The 23,047-nt window shown below is 44.6% G+C and overlaps 2 protein-coding genes across 5 annotated transcripts; one reads left to right on the top strand and one right to left on the bottom strand.

Moving 5' to 3' along the window:
- The first annotated feature begins 1,197 nt into the window (after positions 1–1,197).
- TMEM207 (transmembrane protein 207) lies at positions 1,198–15,166 on the top strand. Of its 3 annotated transcripts, none has more exons than XM_051782178.1 (5): positions 1,198–1,300; positions 3,129–3,166; positions 3,580–3,624; positions 4,072–4,214; positions 14,799–15,166. In XM_051782178.1, the coding sequence occupies exons 1-5, from the start codon at positions 1,226–1,228 to the stop codon at positions 14,804–14,806; spliced, it is 309 nt and encodes a 102-aa protein (XP_051638138.1). In that variant the 5' UTR covers positions 1,198–1,225; the 3' UTR covers positions 14,807–15,166. The 3 variants fall into 3 exon arrangements, with proteins under 3 accessions (XP_051638138.1, XP_051638136.1, XP_051638137.1); XM_051782176.1 differs by lacking the exon at positions 14,799–15,166 and adding an exon at positions 5,163–8,025; XM_051782177.1 differs by lacking the exon at positions 14,799–15,166 and adding an exon at positions 5,068–5,275.
- Positions 9,612–20,980, bottom strand: CLDN16 (claudin 16). 2 transcript variants are annotated; one of them, XM_051782174.1, is made up of 6 exons: positions 20,643–20,980; positions 15,910–16,012; positions 15,506–15,670; positions 14,233–14,424; positions 13,745–13,891; positions 9,612–13,491 (listed from the first exon to the last, which is right to left on the bottom strand). In XM_051782174.1, the coding sequence occupies exons 1-5, from the start codon at positions 20,754–20,756 to the stop codon at positions 13,752–13,754; spliced, it is 714 nt and encodes a 237-aa protein (XP_051638134.1). In that variant the 5' UTR covers positions 20,757–20,980; the 3' UTR covers positions 9,612–13,491; positions 13,745–13,751. The 2 variants fall into 2 exon arrangements, with proteins under 2 accessions (XP_051638134.1, XP_051638133.1); XM_051782173.1 differs by having other exon boundaries at positions 9,612–13,891; positions 20,643–20,979.
- Positions 20,981–23,047: the final 2,067 nt, after the last annotated feature.

The following is a 23,047-nucleotide window of genomic DNA, read 5'->3' as shown; positions in this document are numbered from 1 at the left end:
CTGTTGAACAACACTGAAAAGGATTGGTCTGAAGCAAGACAGCATGTTCTGACCACTTATATTGCATAGCACATGCACTTAGCAAAATCATGAGAGATGCCTTCTCAGAGGGTATAGTTTCCGAGGCTCACCTTTCATTAGTTCTGAGCTGAAAGTAAACATTTGAGAACACCGGGGTTTGGCCTAGGTTTATGCAAAACCCAAACATTAAATAACAAACCTTGGTTGAGTATGTATATCACAGTTGGTTAGACTTCTTGACCTTTCAGCTGAAGCAAAGCCACAGAGGTACATCTCAAGAGCAGCTCGGCTTTGTCAATCATTACGGAAGTAATGGCATCACAACATAATGCTTAACTCTGGAGTGAGGATTAAACATATTCATGGCAACACCCTTTGTGTTAAATCTGGAAGAACTGTAGTTAATGGTGCATTTCAGCCACGGGCTGTAAACTCCTGTGACAACCTATTACTGACTGCTGAACAAACCAGGATTGTCCGTTCTGAGAGGATCAGAGCTCTGGTGCAAACCATCTTCTACCCCTGTTTAACCACATCACCTGGATGTCTCTAGAGGAATCTAATCAGTCCTTATGAAAGGAACAATGCACAATGAAATGCTGTGTCCCTTCTGAGAATCACTGGGTATATGTGGGGTTTTTTTGGCTGCATTTTCCCAGCAAACCAAACTCCAGAAGCTGTATAATGGAGTTAGGGTGCTGGTGGTGGTTGCCTCTGGCTGGGAAGGGTTTCCTTCACCCTTGGTGCACACTTGAGGTGGTAGGCACAGTGCATAGAACATGGTTGGAGGTAGCTTCCCTTTTTCTGTAATGCCAGTACTCCAGCTGAAGGTAGCATGAAATGAAAGCGCGGCCTCACAGTACGGACTCCAGTGACTCTTTATTTGTAGCAGGTCCTGTTAAATGCAGCCGTGGGTTAATATGGAACTAAGCTTCAGCAGCAGGAATTTGTGAACAGCTATGAAAATACCGAAACAACTGCAAGGTGCTGACCTTAAACTAGTGTTCCTTTAACTTCTAGTAGCTGTTTGTGTCCATGCAAACCCAACTCTCTGGCTAGTGGTAATTTCTGAAGCGCAGGAAGCCATTGGGTAACGTGTTCTCTGGCTGAAGGCACAATGTGCAGAGAAGTTTTAAAAGCACCAAATTACAGAGGGTAAAACACTGCTGCAAACAAAGCTCTTCTAAAGTGTCTTGCACTAGTAATGCAGAGACCTGGAGCTTTGTGTTTCACTTCATGGATCATAGGAACTGGAGTTCTGTGTTTAACCTTCTTCCAGGTAACCAAACCCTTCACTGGGACCCGGCTGATTTTAGGAATTTTCTGGGGGGAAGATTTCAGCTTTTATGGAATTTAGTCATCAGTCATTTTTACTTTTTTTTTGGTGAAGGTTTTTTTTGAGGACCTGATGAATGTGGGGAAGATTTAATGCTCACAACAGTTCCAATTAATGCAGAGAAAACATGACTGCCTCAATTCTTTATTCTGTCTACAGCTACTGAAATGGAAGAGCTTGGGGCTTCAGCAGCACGGATGGGTGTTTGGCTGCTCTGACAGATTACTGCCTCAGAGCAGATGCACTTTGCTGCAGTTTAACTATGCTAAGGTGGCTCTGCTGAGGTAGTTTGAAGGATGATAAAAGAGAGTCCAAAGGATGTCATTCAGCCATGAAGAATACTCAGGGTATATGTAATCACAGCAACCACCTATTTGCTTTTGACCTGTTATTTTAATACTCAGTTGGAGCGCAAAAAAAAAAAGAATTAAAATATTCTGCACCAGGGTGCATGTGTGACATGGCAAATTAGCTCAGTTTTAAAAGGACACATCTAGAAGAGTTGAAGCTTCTGTCTTTTTCTCTGTTCCTCATTTGTATTTCAGCCACTCATTAAATTTCATAGATAGCACTTTATATGAAAGACTTACTATACCTCAAGATCTCTGGTGAAACTAGGGATGGAAAGGTAGTTTGTACACAGGATCAGACACATTATAGAGATTTGGGGAGGGATTTCTTGCTGTTTACAGTGGCACAAGCTTTGCATAACAAAGTGCCTCCAAAGAAGTCATGTTACTTAGAAATGTAAAATGAGATCTCTCAATTCTACATATTTGATACAAATTTATAATTCAGAACAGAGCATTTTAGTTGGACTCAAAGAAAGTCAGAAATCTCTACATGTTTTGGATATACACAGAGGGAAATCCAAAATAACGATTTACAAATTACGTTCTAGCACTTTTTTCCAATAAATAAATAAATCTAAATTCTTCTGTCTTGTTCATTCTACTTCCCAGTGTCATTGCAATTCTATACCTGATCTTAATTTTTAGTAATAACATTGGGCAACTATTATAACGCACCTAACACAAGTCAGCCAAAAACTCTATTGAATTTGATTTAATTATACTGATGAGCCACTCTGGCTACTTTTTGCCCAGATGATCTGAAACTGAGGCTAAGATCAACAAGGCTTGCAAAAATAAACTTCCTTAAGCAGAGAGTAGAAAATATACCTGAAAAACAGGTTTCAGGTCCACATATTTGCAATACCTGAAACTTGACTCTGGGAATGATGCACCACCACTACCTGAAAAGAGGAAAATGCTTGGTACAGCACATATCTGGTCAAAAGAGCTCCTATTTACAGATGCATTCACACACAATTAGCTGATGGAAAATGAGCCACAGATCAAGAATTTGGTTGTGGGACATTTTCAGCAGACATTTCTGAACAGCAAAGCCCAGTTCAGCAAACAGATCTCTGATTCCGGTGGGTGTTTCCCTGCTCTTGTCTTTCCCTCTTTCACATCAAAAGGAATGCTTTCTCCTTGACCTAGCTTTCATCTGCAAACTACTGAATTTATTGAGCTCTTGGTGAAGTTATCTGCTGGTTTTGATATGAGCTGGTTCAGAGTAGAGATCCACAGAGGCAAGAGCTCAGCCTTATGGTCCCTAGGGAGAGGTCTGGTTTTCAACCCTGCAGGACCAGCACCTGTATGGCTCTTCCTCTCGGACTTCCCACTCTAAGAACAGTGACTGTACTGGTAAATTGTAAAAAAACCAACACATATCTGCCCTCTGTGATTTACATGTGTGTTTTCAGTTAGCAGACTCTGAGTTGGACTGTGAGCTTGGCGAGAGGTGAGTGTGGCTTCATTCTCTCCCTCGTGGCTGCCTCCACCCTGGGCTCTTTCAGGGATGCTGTGCTCCTGCCTGGCACACCAGCACAGTAGAGGAATGAACGCTTCCAGGAAAGGGCCATTTAGAGTTTTTTCCCAAAGAGGAAATGGAGATTGGCAACCCTTTGGGTTTTCAGCAAAAACGCTGGTGGCGGGTGCCAGTGTTGAAAGGCAAACCAGTTGCACTCTGCTTCGTACATCATCTGCATCTGCTCCCATCTACATAGAGAAACTTTTAATAGGGCTCCCTTGATGGAGGAAAACTCTCAGTCTTCTACTTTCTGATGATGCTTTTCTTTGTGTTGGTAGACGTGTTGGAGTGGGTACAGTCCCCTCACACTGGACTGAAAGTCCCTTTTATCTTTCCCTTTTTAGGTGCACTGGACAGAGCGATGAAAATTTTAGCAGCTGGTATGTGTGGTAAGTTTCAGATCTGCTTTAGAGGAAAAAAACTGACAAATAATATTCTTTGATGGATATACAGAGAGAAAGGCATTGAGAGAGACTGATAGCTAGAGAGCATTGCTCCTGGGCTGTCCCTGTGTTCTGTCTTTACAAACTAATGGGAATCATTTATCCATATCCTCCTCACTGTACGCTGACAACTGAGCTGGGAAAAAACGATGGATGATTTCAGGGAGAAATATTTGAATTTCCAGCCAGCACTTGTCGCTGAGCACTCAGGCCTGAGACATTGGTTTCTGGAGACTTTGATCATGTCCAGTATGCTGGTGGGGAAACGGCAACATTTAATGGCTATTTGCAAAAGATGTTAATGAATATGTTAATTTGAAGACATGCAGCCATCTGTCAGTGCTGTCTGCAGATGGTAATGGCACTGTTCCTCCCCTGCTGCCTCTGCCTTAGGTTCCTGATGTTGTTTTTCCTGGCCTTGCTCCTGTCCTGTGGGATCTGCTGCTGCCTGCAGTGCTGGCTGAAACAGCGGAGCTGCCTGTCCCGCCAACGCACCGTGGCTGTCTTCGCCCTCAGCAGCTCAGACACCTTTTGTGGTTAGTCCTGTCTCTGCCTGCTGCAAGGTCCTGCCAGCCATAGTGGGCTTCCTGTGGACCATCCATAACCCAGAAAGAGGTAGCCAGGCTTGAGTGGGAGCTGGGCTGTGTTTCTGGTGAACAGTGAGGCGCCCGGTTCAGGCATCCTGGGGGTGTGTTCAGGCCGTGGACTGGAGGGCTGAAGCCACATCCACTTTTCCCCAGTCGTACATTCAGTTGAACTTGGTGCCGTCTCTGTGTGTCCATTATGTCCCAAAGGTGCTTGGCCAGGCTCACATTGGAGGTGTGTGGGACTTTCTCCTCAGTGCTGGGCACTCAGTGGCCCAACATGCAGACACGGGCACTGGGGTCAAGCAGCCCTTTCCAGCATGTGTCCTGCATTTCTCACTCAGGCAAGACTTCACTGGCCTAACTTGAGCCACCCCAGTAGGCAGCTTAACTGGTTGATACACCCTGAGATCCGTCAAAAGTTTGTCTTGGTGGGTTTTGTTTTGGTAGCCACCCTAAGCATTCCCCCAGGAGCACCCAGCCTTCCAAGGACTGGGCTATAATAACTATGTGTAACGCCTATAACTGACCTGGAATATGGTCAGCAGCACCATCAGGCTAGGCCAGACAACATTCCTCCAAGAAAAATTAATTTAGTCCTGTCATTAGCCTAAGCTCTTCCCAGAGAATGTATTGAATGTATTACCTGCTTTCTGGGTGGTCATGGGCAGTGTCTTCACAGGGAAGACCCACCCCAAACCCACCCATATGCCTCTGTCCTGACTTCTTGTATCTGGAGTTTGTGGTGAAAGGCTTTGTGATGCCATGCTTCAAAAATTACATCCATGCCTTTCTTGTTTCCAAGTGGTTTGGCACCTCCTCCGGGGCTCACCTCTCTCACCCCCCCACTTGCTCTTCGTGCCTGTCTCCTGCATGGTTGTGACTTTGCTTTTTCCCCAGCGAGTGAAGCATCTCAGTGCCCATTCTCTGGATCTCTGAGCCCCTGCATGACTGCAGAGATGTCCTCCTCTTCTACCCCACAGTTCAGCCTTGGGGGAACTGAGTTGCCTCCATCCTATGAGGATATTATGAAGGAAAATAAGCTCTAGACACCACATGTTGGCTTCCAGTGATTCCACTTGGCTCTTCAAAGGTCTTCCATCACGCTACAGAAGTGTGAGAGCAAATCAGCCCTTACCACAAGCTGGCCAAAAGACTGAAAAGCAGCACATATTTCATCTGAACCTAAAAGAGGAGACTAAATACAACAGAACAAATGCCAAAAGCATGTGTTGAATCTGTCACAGGAGCTCAGCTTGACATTTTGATGGCTCTGGATTTTAAGAAGCTTCCTCAAAGCCTATCTGTATTTGGAGTTTCTGTCTCAGCCTCCAGATTTATCTCTCTAAGGCTGCTAGAGCTGGTGTAGCCCCATGTGTTTTAGGACCGAATGTTGATAAATGACTTGCTAGCTACTTCTCAAACTTGGGCTGCCTCCTTCACTCGGCGTGGTGCCAAGAAACACCCTCTGGCAAAGTCATGTTGTTCTAATACATTGTAATGCAATCATGCCACTCTATGATGAAGGATTGTTTGCCACATTTAAAATATTTAGCACAGCATATCAGATTTGTCTAGTGCAAAAGGCAAATTTATGGTCAGGGAAGAGAAAACAAGAAGCAGGGATTATGAGTAGCAGCAGTGGCAGGAGCTGGTTACAAAGCACAGAAAAAAAGTGAATTTGCTCATCTGAGCCTTTCTTAATTCCATTGTGACTGTCCTCAGCTACTCTTACCCTAGCACTGCAGACCAGCAGGCTTTGAATGGCCCAGGACACTCGTGGAATTTCCCCAAAGACATGAATTAGGGGCTTAGGTATTTAATACTTAGCTACAGAAATCTATTAGGATAAAGGATGTCATTTTCTTTGAGGTGATCACTGCAGACAGAATGGAAAAATACTTTAAGTCATCCAGACTGCCTAATGCCCAAGCAGGATCAGTGCTACATAAGTCATTCCTAGGAGGTGTTAGCCTAACTAGTTCTCAAATTACTGAGGAAAGATGCCGAATTTCCCCCTTAGCCATATTCCAGATGAAAGCAAAGATTTCCTTTTGTTTGTCATGGGCAGGTCACTGAAGGCTGAATTCAGCCTACCTGACCTCTCTGCCTCTGGTCTCTCAGTGGCAAAGGCTGAGGGGCTGCAGTCAGACCTCTCTTGTTGCAAAAGGTAGATGTCACACCATGCACTGCATGTCCATGGAGCCATGAGCTCATGGTCAAATTGGGCAGCTGGGTCCATCATGGATTAGAACCCCAAAAGATTAATGGAAGCCCACAACCTGGCTCATGGAGCAGCTCCCTACCTGTAGAGCAAGGTTAGTACCACTTCCCTTGCTCAGAAAGAAAACTGGGAATATAAATCCACTAAGGGTTTTGAAGTGCTTACGTATTCTCATATTGATTCTATATAAGAACATTTGCCAGATAAAGAATTACAGCATATTTTGAGAGAAAATTCCTTGCCAGCACCACTGCAAATTATCTCTCTAAAATCTTATTTTAGAAGCAGCTTTAATGTTTGACTCTTGTGTGAAAGGAAATAAATGTTGCTGTAGCCAAATGAATGTTTGTGCCAGTAGGCTAAAATATTACCACGTTTATTAATAAGGAAAATTAGTAAACACAGACTCAGCCAGGGGAGAAGTCAAGCAAATCCTGAGTGTCCTTTTCCTGGCTGAACTACTATGAATTGTAGGTAATCAGCACCTCTCAGGATCAGACCTTTTATATACATAACTACTTCCACTACTCAACCCCTTCAATTTATGCCCTGAAGCATGAGATTTGATTATGTTTGTCACTTCAGCTTGCACAGCCTGTTAGTGGGCATTAAATCAGCCATCACTTGCTTCCCACCTACACACTGCACTTGCTTCAGTGACCCCTTCGTGGCAGTGAACTCCACAGGTTGTCTGCATTGTGTGCTGCATAAAACATTACCACCTCCTGCTTATTCATTGCTTGGCTCTAAATACATTGCTGCCTTTAATTTCATTGAATGTCACCTTCTAATCAGGTGGCTGGAGAGGCTAACAAGCAAGGACTGCTCTGGTTTCAATGCCTCCATCTCTCTGCATCCCTCCTTCACCAGGACCAGTCATTCCCGAGGCCATAAATTCTTCCCCAGCCACCCAACAGAGGGCAAGCGAGGCTTTCAGCACACAGAAACATTTGTGGAAACAGGTTTGTTTCCCTGCTGCTGGTGTGCATTCAAGTGCATTCAGCTTCATGTTTGCGGTGCTTTAATTATTCACAAAAGGAATCAAATTATCCCATCAAAATTGTGACAAGTGGCTTGCAGTAAAGTGAGCTAGTGGCTGTCACAAAATCAGGCTCCATCTGGAGTTCCCAGCATGGGAGAACCTGTGTGCTGTGGTACCTGTGCAACATGACAGGAAGCCACGGGAGCTTCCAAAAACTGCTGAAGGCCAGGAGGCATCTGCAAAAAAGTGTAGGGTTGCTGTGGGGGAACACAAACTGACCTTGCTGCTGGCTTGGGGTGGGAAAGGAGACCGCCCCAAGAGAAGGGTAAGTGGACAGTGCCCTGGTCCTTGGTTTGATCACTGAAATGGAGAAGAGGATTGGCTCCTTCCTTCTACAAATGTATTTGGGGTGGCCCCACTGACCTACTGCTGCCTATGAAAGCTGCTTCCCCCAGCTTGCCCCTTTACCCACAAATGCTCCAGCAGAATGGACAAGGTTTCTCCAGACCTGTGTTCCCATTCTTACAAAAGCAGAGATTTTGCCTGGTAATTTATGTTTTATAAGCACTCAGACTTTAATGAGGGCAGTTAATGCAGTTTGGCTGATGTTTCCAGAATTGTGAGGAAGAATAGAGTCCACTTTGGAAAAGCACTTGTTCTGCTGCAACTCTCTGGCTGCCACTCACCCTCTGACTTATACTTCCTGCTGGCTTCAAGAAGAAATGGCAAAAGGCTTTAGAAAAAAGCAGAAAACAGTAGAAGGCAGATGTATTTGTGGAGGAGCTTGTTGTCACCAAGCCTTGTGAGGGGGAAATGGGAGCAGTACAGAGGCACTAATTGCTTGGTGACCATCTGGAAGCAAAAGACAAAGGGAACATGGTGAGGCACATGGCTGGACTTTCACCTCTACACATTAAGAGCTGAATAATAAAGTCATAAACTGGCTCTCAGGCAAAATAGAGCAAAACCAAAGCCAGCTGAGCCATAACAGTGCATCAGTCTGGAATGCCAGGAGGATTGGACATGAAAGATGGGAAAATAATTGTTATGCTCATTAATCTACGGGGGTTTTTATTGTCATCTAAAGACTCTGCATTATGGGTTAAAGACTTAAGCGCAGGGAGGATTAGGATGGGGCCGGGGACAGATGCCCGCCCTCTTCAGGTCACTAGATGGCACAATTCTGGTTCATTTCTTCCTCGCTCAAAGGCATCTTACAGTAGGGACCCAGAAGCTACTGGAAGAAAATTGTTCTCTGCTCCCTATAACAGCGGTTGAACAGAGTATTTCAGTCATTAATCACCTGCCCACAATATTTAACAGATGCAGAAGGGCAAACTGTGGGAGTCCAGCCCCAGCTGAGTGAGAAAACCTCACTTTCTTGGTGGAATTTTACTTTTCTCTCGTGAACACTTTACAAAATTACTTTAAGTATATGTATCTGAGCTGGAATAAAGTCAATGGCTGCAAAGAGCCGTTGCTATTGAAATAGAAATGAAAATGAAATAAAATTTAGCTATGTTAATTTAGCTATGTAAGTGTGACTTTGCAAAATGTAAAACTGCTTAAAAGTTTCTGCCCAAACTGTGGGCAATTAAGATAAAAATAGCTTAGGGAACCGGGAAGGCTTTTTAGCATGTAGAGAGGGGTGGGGAACCTGGAACTGTCTGAAATGATAAAACTTTATGTAACTACTCTGTAATGGTAGGAATAGGAGGTAAAACTAAGTGTCTATTTAGATAAGGCAGACTGCAAAAAGAGTGGGTGTATAGATAATTTTAAACTTGCTACTTTCAAACTGTATAAAAAGCTACGGTATTCATTTGCTCAGGGGAGTGCACTGGGGAGAACATCTGCCCCTTTCACATTCCCCGGCCGTAATAAAAGTGCTTTTCAGATTGTTCAAAGGTTTCTTTGAATCACTATAGGTGTGCACTGGTGTCCAAGGTCTGTACCTACCAGCAAAGGTCTGGACAGCCTCCAAAATCACTCCCCCTTACCCAAGAGCTGGTCCTGTTTGTGCTGCTGCCTTTTGTGTGTCCTTGCAGGAGAGTGCTGATTTTCCTCACAGAAGTCAAAGCAGGTCACTTGGCAAAACACCTTTCTGGGCAAAACTTGGATGTGGGTTAGAAAGACAAGACACTCAAAGGCAACAACATTTATTATATCTCACTGGTGTTACAATATGTAAGAAAAGTAGAATTCTGAACTAATGTTCCAGTCTACTGAAAATAATTGTTCAAATCTACTGAATCCACACCAAAATCACATAACAATGTTTGTGAAGGGCACGAAATTTTTATCTTGGGAAACATTCATGCAGCTGCAGTAGGAGACAGCCTAGTTCACAAGGTCACAATACGAGTGAGCCCTAATTACTGCTAGGGTAACTAAAAGTCTTTATGAACAAGGCTGATCAAGGCAGTGAGAGGATGTAATGTTGCATGCAGAAAAGGACAGCCATTGCAGATGTCATTGTTTTATTACCTATCTCACTTGCCTGTATCAAAATGGGAAATCAATACCTATCTGTAAGGCATGAAATCAACGAAAAGCTTACCTACAACATTTCACCGTTTTTCATAACCTGCAATCAGCTGGATCCCTGGCACACTGCACCAATCTGTGTGCTGTCAATGAAGAGGACAACAGGAAGCCCCAGTTCAAGGAGACACCATGGGGCAGGTACAGCAGGGAGGAAAGATGCGAGTTCCAGCTCTCAGCTAAGTCCCTGACTTTCCCTATGCCCTGGGAAATGAAGACTGAGGTGCCCAAACACATAAAAATACTCCTTGGAAGTTAGTTAAAATCCGGAGAAACCTAAAAAGCTGTTGGAACTAAAGGATTAAATGTTGGGCCTCAGCTGAAAGTAACAATTGAGAAAAAAAGCCTTGGTAAGTCATCAATGGTGATCAGGAAGGTAAAATCAGTCTATTGTTATTCCTAGTCAGCTACTGCTTGAATGAAATGTAAGTAGATATTAAGGAAATACCTTAATAACTGAGTTCATCTGATATGTCTTTAGCCTTAGGGACTGGTTGTGATTTTGAAAGAAAAAATAAGTCCTGTATTCTTTCTGGGAGGTTTCTTGCTAATGAATAAACAACTAAACTAAAATGGATCTGCACTGTGACATGGTAATTAGCAAATGAGGAGTGAATCCTGCAGTCATGAAACCAGTGTCAGCATTAAATCAAATAGGGATTAACAATTAAATAACAACACCTGATCAAAACATCAGATAGATTGTCAGTGGAATTTGAATAATGAAGCAGTGCAGCACTGGACCAGTTGTTACAAAACATTAACCTGGCAAACCTAAGGTTTGCTGTGACCTCTTCCTAGTCCTCTTGTGCAGGTGATGGATTCTCAAAACCTATCATAGAGTTTGGCTAGAATAGAAGTATGGTTAAAAAATTAACTCTTATTCTACACAGATACTGAAGAAGAGAGGTTCACAAGTGTTTATGCAATATTCTTTTATGCAAGAGTATTTGTATGTATATTCTTTGTATGCAAAGTGTATTTGAGGAGGATGGACCCTGAGTTAAGATAGTATTTGGGGTATGCATGTGCTCTATTTGTGTACCCCCAGAAGGAGCACAGGGCTGCAGGGACTAATGAGACAAGTCCTTTATATTCACCCCTGATCAAGGCATAGGCATTAGATCCCAAAGTGCCCACTGAGTCACTGCTTGGTGTGTCCCACACGTTGCAAGTCACAAAACAGCTCCCACTACCTTAAATCAAGCTGAAGACCACTAGGATGAAGGCCCAAAATTCTCCTCAACTACTGAACAGGAGAAATCAATGGTCTGGGATCTACAATTACATCTGCATTTATCCTTTGCTAAACAAGGAATAAGTCTTTGCAGCAAGAAATAATCTTCATGCTCAGAAAAAGCTATTGAAAACAGCAACAAGAGGCTGGAGGGTGTCCCCGAGTGTTTGTGGGGAGGAACAACGTGCTGGCTGTATAGGCTGGGGAGGTTTTGATTCAGAATTTTGGTCCAACTGATGAAGTCTTTGCTCAGTAGGTCCTACCCAGGAGCATGTGTGTGCTGCGTGACTAGAGCTGAGGCTGCCTGTGGCACTGCGGCATCTCTCCTCCCTCGGGGAGGTTGAGGGAGCATTTGCCTCTCTGGGCAGGAGTGGGGATGTGGGCAGTGGAGCAGTCACTGAGCACAGCTCTGCCTTTAGGGTGTGTTCACCCTCCATCTCATTTCCAGTGTGTCCCTGAAGGAGCAGGGGAGCAGGGGCACAACTTAGGAACCAGACTCAAAAGTGTTCCCAGAGCTTCCTTGCCCCAGCAGAGCATATCAGCAGCGTCAGCTCTCCTGCCCCAAAACCCCACAGCAAACACATTTCTGATGTGACTGTGAAAAACTTTAAAAAAAAAAAAAAGAACAACCAAGCTCTGGATGCAGTTAACAGGCAGAAATTCCTGTCACCTCCAATCTCTTTGTGCATTCTTGGTGAGATCCGTGAATTCATCACATCACTCATAACTCATGTATTCCTTGTCTCTCAGAACCTAGTAAAAAAGCCTCCATCGCTTCCCCTACTGTGTTTACATCTGTTCAATACAGATCATCTTTTGGCAACAACCTGCTTTCAGTTGGACTAACACAAACAACTGCCAACCCAAGCAGCATGAACTCTGCAGGCACGAACCTCCCTCTCCTGGGCAGCAGCGCTGCCACGAGGGCTCTTGCTGAGATGGCTGCATTATGGTCTGGGCCCTGTGGAGCTGCTTGAGCCTGCAGCAGAGCCATACAGACCTGCTGTTGTCCTGCCTGTTCCAGAGCCTGAGTACTTCTTGACTAGGAGTTGTGTCAGGACTGGGTTATGTTTTAACGATGCTGATCAGTTCTGTGCTGCAGCACAAGATGCTGCTTCCAGGATAATCCATCAGAGGACTCACCCCCTCATTTTCCATCATAGGGGCTATCAGAGGTGATATCTGAGACATAGCCCACTCCATCCTCAGCCATCCCATCCCCCTCTGGCCCACATAACATAAGGTTTTACTTCATATTCTTTGGGAGAAGAAAATCCAGTCTCACCACCAAGTAGTCCGTGGAGGAAGCCTACCTCTGGTGGTGCCTGAGTACTCATGGCTGTGCACACCCTGCTGAGACTCCACTGTTGTTTCTTCACGGCCCCTGAGCAGACACACCTCTGTGCTGAGAGCCTTTTCTCAACCTCCAGTGCCCGTGACATTATGATATGGTGCCCACAGTAGAAAGGACTGAATTTGAACAGTTCCTAACAACTCTAAGAAAGCCCTGTCTAAGCTTCTCTTTCTGTTAAAGGCATGGAAGAATTTTCACATTCATTCTTAGGGAACCTGTTAAACTATAATGGGTTTTTGTCACCCACCCTAATGAAGACCTGGCTGATGCTCCAGCCTCATCCAGCCTATGGCAGCATGGATTGCAGTAGGTCCTGAACTGGATTTAAATATCTTTTGATAGAAAGGGACAACAGATTTTACTATCATTTATCCTAGTTTCTAGCTAATATAGACATATTGTCATGCACAAGGTCAGATTTTGGATCTTCACTCTCTTTGTCCAAGCAATGTCTTTACTAAGCAGGATGAAGCTGGCAATTTCCAGATCTCGGTGAGTTTAGAGCATCTGTAATGTACATTTTAACACTGACTGAGAAGGATTCTATCCTGCAGGGAAGAATGCACCTGAATTTGCAGTGTTTTCTCAGTGCAGCAGTTCATGGACCAAAGAAAGGGTCAGATGCTTAATACAACTCTTATCTTCTGAAGAACTCTCCAGCTGCCTGTAAGAGAAGCAGACCCCCATGCTGGGTGCACAGGGTCCAGATGTTGGTCAGACAGTCAGTCCCTCTTTTTGACAGTATTTTCTGCTTTGTACATTCTGTTGATATGTTTCCAGACATGAAACAGATCCATCTCCCAGTCTGGGGCTCTTCATGCAGAACACTGTGGTCTGATTCAGGAACAGCTGATTTATCTCCTTGTACCAATAGTGTTGAGACAAATGCTGAAAGAGTTTGTGTTGGTTATTTCAGTCCATGCAAGCAGCCTCAGCACTCAAGAAAACAGGATTCCCTAAAGCAAGATCTTCTCAGAGACTACTTTCTTGAAGGAAGGCTTTTTTGAAGCTCTCATAATGCAAACATTGTAGCATACAGTAGATCCTTGAAATGTAACTACACCCGTATCACAACCACAAGAGCTTGGGTCTCTGTGCAATCCACTACAAATAAAAGCAGAATGCTTTCTGGAGCACCTACCTGCTCCTCACACTCTTGTGTCCACTGCATACATTTTGGCAGTGGCTGTTTGTGAGGATGGCAAATGCACATTTGTTACGATGGTTGCAGCTGAGGAATAGCCTTTCCTTGAGGAGTAAGCAGGATGGAATCTTCCAGAACTGGTCTCTGTGAGGCACAGGGAGAGAAACGGGAACTGCTCATGTGTGCTTAGTGACTTTCAGCTGCAAAGCTTCATAATGCTGAGGAAGTAGCACTCCAAGATGTGACACAATAACAACACATTTTATGTCATACTTACACCTCAGGTCCCACCTGAAGACCTCAGTTTGCTTTCTAGAGATGCCTAAGACTATTCTCATTTTATAGCCAAAAATATTGCTACTGGGGATGAACAACCATCCCAAAGGATGTCCCTGAAGGACTTTCCCCACCCTGTGCACCTGTAGCACACCCCAAGCAATGGTTCTTTCTCTGAACTGTGCTTCAGCCCTGCCACGGTTCCTCACCTCTGAAGAGATACATGCAGCAGGTGAGCAGGGACCCAGATAAGAAACAGCCGAGTGACCCCGCCATGCCGAGCCAGCACGACCAGCCAAACTTGTACTGAATGCCCAGAAACACGTTGTGGAAGACCAGAGAGGAGCGCTCCACGTAGACATCAACTGCGTACCACACTGAGCCCGTGATGCCTGGGAGACCTGCAGGACAGGAGCAAGGTGCCACACAGCTCTCAGGTGGACCGCAGGAAGATCCCAAACAAAATCTGAAGCCATAGCTATTGTCTGCAGGGTCAGACTTCAGGATGGAAAGACCTTCCATGGATGGCAGGTTCTGGCCCCCGTTCAGCCTCAGCCTTTGGCGGATTCCCCCTGGCTCCTGCTGATATCAGCCACAGCGCTGTCAGGCAGAAGCTGCACCCCACAGCTTGGCACTGCACACACCACCAGCATCGGCTGGCAGCACTCAGCTTTCCGCAGTAAAAGGCAGAAAGCTCCTCCCCTCTCAGTTTGTTTACCAACTTGTTGTAAAGTTGCTTCCAGAGTTTAATTTTCTAATCTGTTTTGATTTTCAGAACTTTGATGCTGTTTGTCGCACAAACTTTGAGAATCGAATGGAAGATGTTTAAAAGAACCTCTCCAAGTGTTTTACATGCACTCCCAGTAGCCTGGGTGAGTTATGTATTAAATCTGCTCACACTGAACAGAGGTAGCTGCTCAATATTGGCATGAAGTCAAATGAAATTATTTGGTACCTAGTCAGATATTTAATTTTGTATTTAAAATTCTCCCACTAGCTGTAACAGCAAAGCATCTCAGCCAGTTGGGTATTTATCACCTAGGAAAGACAGACACGTTATTATCCTTTTATTAGAGATCAGCTGCAGAGATTTCAGGCTAAGTGACTTGCCCAAGGTCACACAATCTGTGGCAGAGCCAGGAACAGAACCAGGATGCCAGAAGTTTCTAGTCCTTCAGCAATTAGGTCTCTTTGCTTTATCAACAAGGCTGACTGCTTCACAGTAAATGGAAGTCAGTCAACTCAGAGCCAAGTCACCTGGTCAATACATGAACTGAAAGCAGATAAACTCAACTACGTGCTGTTAGGGGCAGGTGGTGAACAGAGGAAGTTATATTGCTCAAATAAATCAAATAAAGATTCTTCCCCTGTGTTTACCATACAGAAAATCCCCAGCCTCTCTCCCTAAAATAAGAGAAGATTTTAGTGCTTTCCCACATTGCTAAAGGGTTTCCTGAAGAATGGGGGCTCAGCAGGGAATACCTGCAAGGAGCAACATAACTCCAGACACCAGGCAGATGCGCAGCTTGATGAGCGGCTCATCGGGAAGGAATTTCACGCAGTCCAATCCCAGCACAAGGAAGAGAAATCCAAATCCTGCCAGGATATCTGCTGTGATCATCATGGCTCGGGTCAGCACCAGCTTCACTGCAGGACAAAAGCAGAGCGTTCTAGTTCACAAGGAATGGAAATGTAAGGGGTAATGGGGTCAGATCCTATGACATTTTTTTCTGGGGTGAAGTTTTCTCCAGCTTCCCCTGGGAGTAATACCTCACTGAGAAAAGAAACGTGCCTCTAATTATCTGTCACTGCATAGAATAGATACTCTTTTAGTCTACACTCAGGTGTCCCTACTACTTGTAGAAACATCTATGACTCTTACATACCAGGGTGCTCGGCATAGATGGAGTCGTACTCATCGCAAGTTTGGATCCCATCAAAAACATTCGTGACACATTCCCACCACAGGCCACGGCATTTTGTACTCACCTGTGGATTGAGAAGATAAAGTTTAAACATCCACCAACATAGCAGATGGTCAGCTTAGCCCTTCAACAGAAATCCTGGAGGTTACATCGATGGCAAACCAGAGTGTTTAGCTTGAAAAAGAGAGAAAGCAGCAGGATGGAGGACAAGGACAATGTTACAATATTTTCTGTGTACCTGATAATATTTTTACATTAGAGGAAAAGAAATTCAGACTAGACATTAGGGAAAAAAAACCAAAGCCTACCTATTGTTAAGAATAAAAATTCTGAAGAAAATTTCTGGGAAGAGCTGAGGGGCGGCTGACCAGGGAGACCTGAGAGCAGGCTTGATCTCTCCTTGCCAAATGCTTGTCTAGGCTGAGCTGGGCAGGGCTATGGACCAGATGACCTGAGACTTTGCTGTCCATGCTCCACTTACACCATCCTCCTGACAAGAAGGAGCAGCTCAGAGAGTAAGAGAGACGTGCAAAGTAGAGGTGTAGGTGTGAGCCCCTCTGCAGACACCTGTGCAGTGCTGCCTCTAAATGACTCAGCCACAAACACTGGCTGGAAAATGAGAGGCAGCCAGCGCTGATCCTGGCCCTGGGGCTCCAGGTGTGCTGCCAGCTATGGGACCATGCGTGCCCAAGCCACAGTCATTGCTGAAACATCCAGACTGGGGCACACACTGTAGTAGTATCATGGCTAATCGTCTCCACTGTCCTGAAGCCGTAGATACCATTCCAAGCCCAGCCTTCCATAAATCACTTTAATATGGGAGGTATTTTCATTACCAATGCAAATATGGCAACAAGCACAACTAAAACATTCCTGGAATGGCTCATACAAGGAGCAGAGCTAGTGTTAGTGCAGCTTTGGACTCCAGCCTGCCCACTGCTGCCAGTGACGCCCACTGCAGTTAATGGAAGGAGAAACTCTTCCATCAAATGAGTTTCATTCAGGCAAAGGGGACCAGGCTTGCTTAGATGATGCAAGATTAATTTTTCTTGCACTGTGTAAATCACAAAGCAGATAATAACATATCTCAACCACCTAATAAAGTCTTATTCAGGATGTATTGAAGTCTGTAGCCAGCCACAATATTTTGTCCACAATACAATGTCTGAGCCAAACAGTGCAGCTCCTCTGTGATACTGCCCTGTGGATCAAAGGCAAGTAAAAATTACTGACTACTTCAGACTGGCAAAAGAGATACGATTTATATCTGAATGAAAACAATCTACACGTTTTGTTTCATGAAGATAAAAAGCACTTAAAATTTCTGAGAATTTCAGGGCATATTTAATGAACGATCTCATAAAAAATGAGAATCAGTGGTAAAACAAACTGATTTCATTGTTTCTGTGTTTTTCAAGAGAACAGTGTCACATAAAACAATTTGCCATGTGCGCATTAGATGTGTTTTTACTGTGGCCCTCTTAATGCAGCTGCAGCTCCCCTCCTTTCTTAACTCACCACTGTTCAGGCTGTGCTTGAAATTAGCTTATTTTTATTAAACTACATTTTGTTCCACTTACATTTGTATCATTTCATGTTCCTCCCAAACCACCACAGGCTTATTCATACTACTCTGTATTCAGCTAATAATGTCAGTTACTTCCTTACTTGCTCGCATTAGTATTGTTTTTTAAATCTTACAAGCAGCATCTTCCTCTAAATTATTTATGAAGAGACTAACAGGATTCCAGGCTTTGTCAGCCTCCAAGCAAAACAGAGGTCTTAAGGCGCAACAATTATGATCATGGTCTAGCTTGTGAAATAACTCCCTTCCCAGACTAACAAAAACTTGATAAATGTTTTGCATTTCTTGGGATGTTTCAGTTGTCATCTACTCCTACTAGTGCTGATCATAGTCAAAGCAGGGATCAGCCCATCTCCATGCAGCCTGTGCACATCCAGGGATAAATGTCTCATTGCCTGGTGCAGGAGGGTTGGGAACAGATATTGGAGTGGCTGCCCTGAGCCACCGCTTAGCTATTCTGCTTTCTGTTATCTGCCTTGTAACCTCCTTGACCAACTCTTTCTCCCTTCTGTTTTGTGCACCTGGTTGTTGGTCCTCCTGGTCTTTAACCTGCCCCCAAACCACCCTTGGGCATCTGCCCTTGTGCTGACAGCACAAATCTTCAGGCACATGGGAACTCGCTGCTTGAAAGGGGAGGGGGATCGGGGATGGCTGGGGCATCATGCGGGGTTATGGATTTCTCCATCCCACGTGCACCGTGCTGGTAGCACTAATTCCCCATCAACTCTCTCCCCCCATAGCAAATGTGTCCCAGCTTTCTTGGGCCCAGCCAAGGACTCCCCGAGCAGTTAAGCATCTCTGCCACACTCCTCATCTCCCACTTTGATTACGACACACGTTGCCACAACCTGCTTTCCCTAATGCAAGTATGCATGTAAAACATGAACTGCATAATGACTGTAATATATATAATTACATCCTATTCATAATGTATAATTAATATTAAAATAATTCTCATACAAATTAAAAAAAGGCCAGAACAAGCACACACTTCTCCTTCTGGGGAAAGTGGAGAAGACAAACATGCGAATGGTGTTAGTCACAGTGTTTTACCACACTGTTAAAAGGTGCCAACATATGATGATTACAAGCCCAGCTCGAGAGTAAAACAGGCAGTGTTTAACAGTAGTGGTAATATTTATAATCCACCTGCAACAGGGAGTGCTCCTTGGGAAGCAGATTATGGGCTTTTTCCAGTACAAACTGCTGCAAAAATTAACCCAGCCTTGTCTTGATACTTCACAAGGAGTCATAAGCTTAAATCACTTTCTGTGTGGCCATAACCTGTTGTTTCTGAAGGGGAGGTGAGAGGCTGTGAGAGCTGAGCTCTGGCCAGGGCCCCTGAAGCCCCTCTGGAAGTGGCTGCTCCTGGTGCTCCCTGGCCTCTTCCTCCTGGGCTGCTCCTCTCCAGTGGGACCACAGTGAGGGCTTCATCCTCCCCATTTGCTGGGGGCCAGGGTCAAAACCAAGCAACAAGACAAGAACCAGTAGCTACACCTGCTGCAGGATGGAGTTCCCTTCTCCTGGAGTCAAAGTTGCCTGACTGACCCTTTTTCCAGCAGAAAACAAGAGCCATTGTGGACCCCACGACCTTTCTGGCCATGGACAGTCCACCTGCATTTCCCTGTGTAGAGAGGCAGTGAGTCATTAGGGTCATTAAGATCAGTGGTCAGGTATTAAGGCTGGGGGCATTTTGCTCCATTATTTAGTATTCACACTCAGAGCAGGAATGTGAGAATAGTGGCTGCTAATAACCAAACTGGGTGTTAATGGAGCAGTTCGGACAGCCCATCAGCAGGTGCCTTTGTGCCAAGAAGACAAGGTTACACAGCCTCAGGGTAATGGACTGGTTCTTTCTTGGACTCATTTTGCTCAGGAGACGGGTTTTCCTCTTCTGATTTTCCTCACAATCAGATTCACTTGGCTTTTCTGATTGTACTGATATCTTCATCCGACTACAAACAATTCGCATCTTCCTGAAAGAAATCTGAAATAGCTCCCAAATGAAAAGTGAAATCCCATCCAGCATCACTGGGTGCATACTATTTTCCCTGGATAAAGCTCACTGAGCAGACATGTTGACCATCAGCAATTGCTCTTCATTGGATCTGTGACCACCACCTCAGCATCTACAACCACCTTTCAGGGTAGGACTGACACTCAGATTATCAAGATTTCTTGTGGCATAGAGAAAAAAAAAAAGTGTTTTTCTCATAATCAGTTTTATCCTTCTTTCTTCAGACAATTCACCACTTCATGTGATGCATCTAAATGCTGCATTGCAATCACTGAGTGCAGAGGAGCTCTTCTGGTTTCCTATGCTGAACAGCAGAAAGAAAGTTTCTTCCTGATATATTCAGCCGAACTTTCTGTCTTGGAAGGTATTTCACCTCCACTGCATAAGATATCCAGTTTGCCAGAGAGCAGATTCCCACACTGTGGATATGCAGCCCTTAAATGTGCAGAAATAGATGGCTATGCTGGGAAGAAAATTACAAATTTGCAGTACTGAATGTTGCAGAAACAGTGATGATTTGGGGCCTGGAGTCTTTGGGGCACAACTTGCATGTAAGGAGCAATCTTCTCCCTTATGTGCAATTTACTTTTGCCAATACCTTTCTTTAAAATGAGAGTGCTACTGTCTGTACAAGTTCAAGAAGATATTGAGTCCCCATGGCCCCCTCAAATTTCTGCTAGCCCTGTAACTCAATGGCTGTTAAGAAAAAGACAAAGAGCACAGTTGTACATGGTGGATGTTTCCCCCAGGAAATCTGAGCTACGGAACCAGAAACACCTCCAAAATATCCATGCAGGCTGGAGACACAGAATAACTGTACTCAAGTTCATGCACATATAAAACTAGAGCCTGTAGAACTTTTCTGAACTTACTAAATGAGAGCAGAGTCTGGATAATAAAGCCTGCTAAAGAGAACTAAACAAAATAACACTTTTCTCCTGCTGTTGCCACAGTAATTAATTTCATTTTCATCCACTTTCATCCAGTACAACAGGGAAAAAGTATATGAGAGTGGAGCAATGACACCAGGAACCAAACTCTCCCTAGGACATGTTGGTTTTGGTGATCAGGCTCTCCTCACCCCAGTCTTACCTCCAGGGAGTCATCAGCATTCACCATCCAGCAGTCTGTCCAGGTAGATGTTATCAAAAACCCAGCAGAGAAAAAAGCAAAAAAGCAGCCCACATACTGGAGGAAAAACCTCATGCCAGCAGGTGCTCAGCACATCCAGGGGAGTGAGAACAGCAGTGCCCAGCCTCGTTCTTAAAGCTGAGGTAGAGACAGAGCCTCAGTGTCCCAGGTCACCACCACCCTCTCCCAGTGAGCACGAGCAGCAGGGCCTCCTCACTTGTGCAGATGCCATCTGTTAGTGATGGCTGTAGGGGCAGCGCTCTCCTGCCACGGGGTCAGGAGGAGGGTGAGTGTGCCCACAGGAGCTGCTGCAGCCAATCCACCCTGCACAGTTACAGCTCTTGTCATGCCTGACTGAAGAGAAATGGGCTTGTGCAGAAGTGACATGCAGGTGAATGGAGTCCTTGGCTTGCAGGGAAAGCAGGTATCATGGCAGGTTTTGTCAAAGTAGGGGTTAGAGAAGAGAATCAAAATTTGTTCTTCAGGGCGGAAGTTTTAAGCACTGCTTAGGGGCACACAGAAGAGCTCTCAGGTGCACACACATGTTTAGTTCTGTTCTTTGGTTCATGCCTTAGCAGGAAGCAACTATAAATTGTCTTAGTGTAGATTCCAGGTAGCTTGGTTACCATGCACTCTGATGCAGATCTAGTTCAATGCAGGAATGCTACTGGAGAGGGAAGGGAAAAGGTAGCGGTCATGGGCCTTCAGAGCCAATGCAAACCACCATCCCAGCTCAGATACAGAGCTCTATGTTCTGCATTTGAGTCAAATCTCAATACTTCTCATGCCCTGGGCTTCAGTTTGTTCATAGCATGAGTACAGCTCCAATGTGGAAATCTTGAAGTTTTCAATCCAGTGGAGGATTTTGGTTTGTTGGATTTGTCCCTGCTTGCTTACTGTGATTGCAACCTTCCTGTTCCCCTGAGGGATTCCCTGGATGATCAGGGATCACACAAGCTGCCAGGAGCAGAAGGTCGGGGCTCTGTAAGGAGTTTCTCTATGTCTCCTCTCTCGCAGTGCTAAGAAGCCTATCAGGACTCCAAGAGCACCTTTCAGGAATACCAAGGGAGAATGGGACTAGAAATTCCTCCCACCCCAAAGGTACAAATGCACAGAAATCATCGCATCCTCAATGATCTTTATTTTTTAATATAAAGAGAAGCAGCGAAAGACTGCCTTGAGTGGGCAAATCTTCAACACAGGGCAGGGGAGCAGATTCTTGCTCTGCTTTCAGCTCTGCTTACAATCGCTTATCCAAGCTGACCGTGTCTGTCATCTCAGCTTTCACCTCCAGATGGAGCCAAGCGGTACCTTTACAGAACTGCTCAAAGCTTTCTCTTCTCCAGGATTTTCCTCCAAATACTGTAGCAATGAGTTTATTATTCCTACAATATGTAACCCATATAATTCCTGTCATAACCTCGTGAGGCAGTTTTACTGTCAGAGAGAACAATTTTTACCTTTGATCCCAGGCTCACTCCATTCCTCAGAGGTCACACCATGGAATAGGTCCTCAGAACGTGTTTTGGGAGATTTAAGTGGAGAATAAAAGTCCCAGGTCATAAAACCAGGGCATACAGGAGACTCTGCTGCTTTAGCTTTCTGCTTTCTGTTTCCTAATACCATTTGTAGAAACTGCTTGTCTTGATATTATTATGTGTGTATGATGCTTTCCACTGAGATTTCTGGTATCCAAATGTCTGTATAGGTCAAATAAACCTTCATGATTTTTACTTCATGGCTTTCTGTGACAAGGATGGGTTTGTGTCTTTAACAGTTCTGACCCACGGGGACACAGCAACAGCCACACAGGTCCCATAAAGGATAATGGGTTTCATTAGACACATTAAATAGATTGCATTTATATGAGACAAGCATTGACAATATACATCATCTTCCTATACTTGTCTTGCACTGTATTCATTACCTTGTGTCTGCACCCAGTTTTAAAAGGTATTCTAGTGGCAACTCAGAAAAAGTGAGCTCAGAAAAGGCCTGAAAAATCTGAGAGAGCCTTCTCACAATCAGAATTAGAGGTGGCAAGACCTGAGTTTGACATTAGCAAAGCCTGGATTAGCCAAGAAATGTATTATAGCCATATGACTCTCCCTGCCTTCTCATTCTGTCCTGTACCTCTCTTTCAGAGAGGATAAGCCCAACTGGAAAGAAAGGGGTCATTTTTCCTTACTTGGTATATGCTGAAAATGTCTCAATAAAAGCCTGACAGAGGTGGAAAGTGAAAATCTCCCAGAGGAGTAGGACCATAGCCAGAGAGGTGTTTCTAAGATTTTGTGATGGGCACATCATAATCTGCTCTTCCAGTTTAGCCCATCAAATGTCCATCCATGTCAGACCAAGCAGCAAAC

Source organism: Manacus candei, unplaced genomic scaffold, assembly GCF_025592945.1.
Source record: "Manacus candei isolate 608988 ecotype Guabito, Panama unplaced genomic scaffold, ASM2559294v1 h1tg000015l, whole genome shotgun sequence".
NCBI classification, from domain to species: Eukaryota; Metazoa; Chordata; class Aves; order Passeriformes; family Pipridae; genus Manacus; species Manacus candei.
Note: the sequence above shows the minus strand (reverse complement) of the source record. Positions and strands in the feature narration are given on the sequence as shown.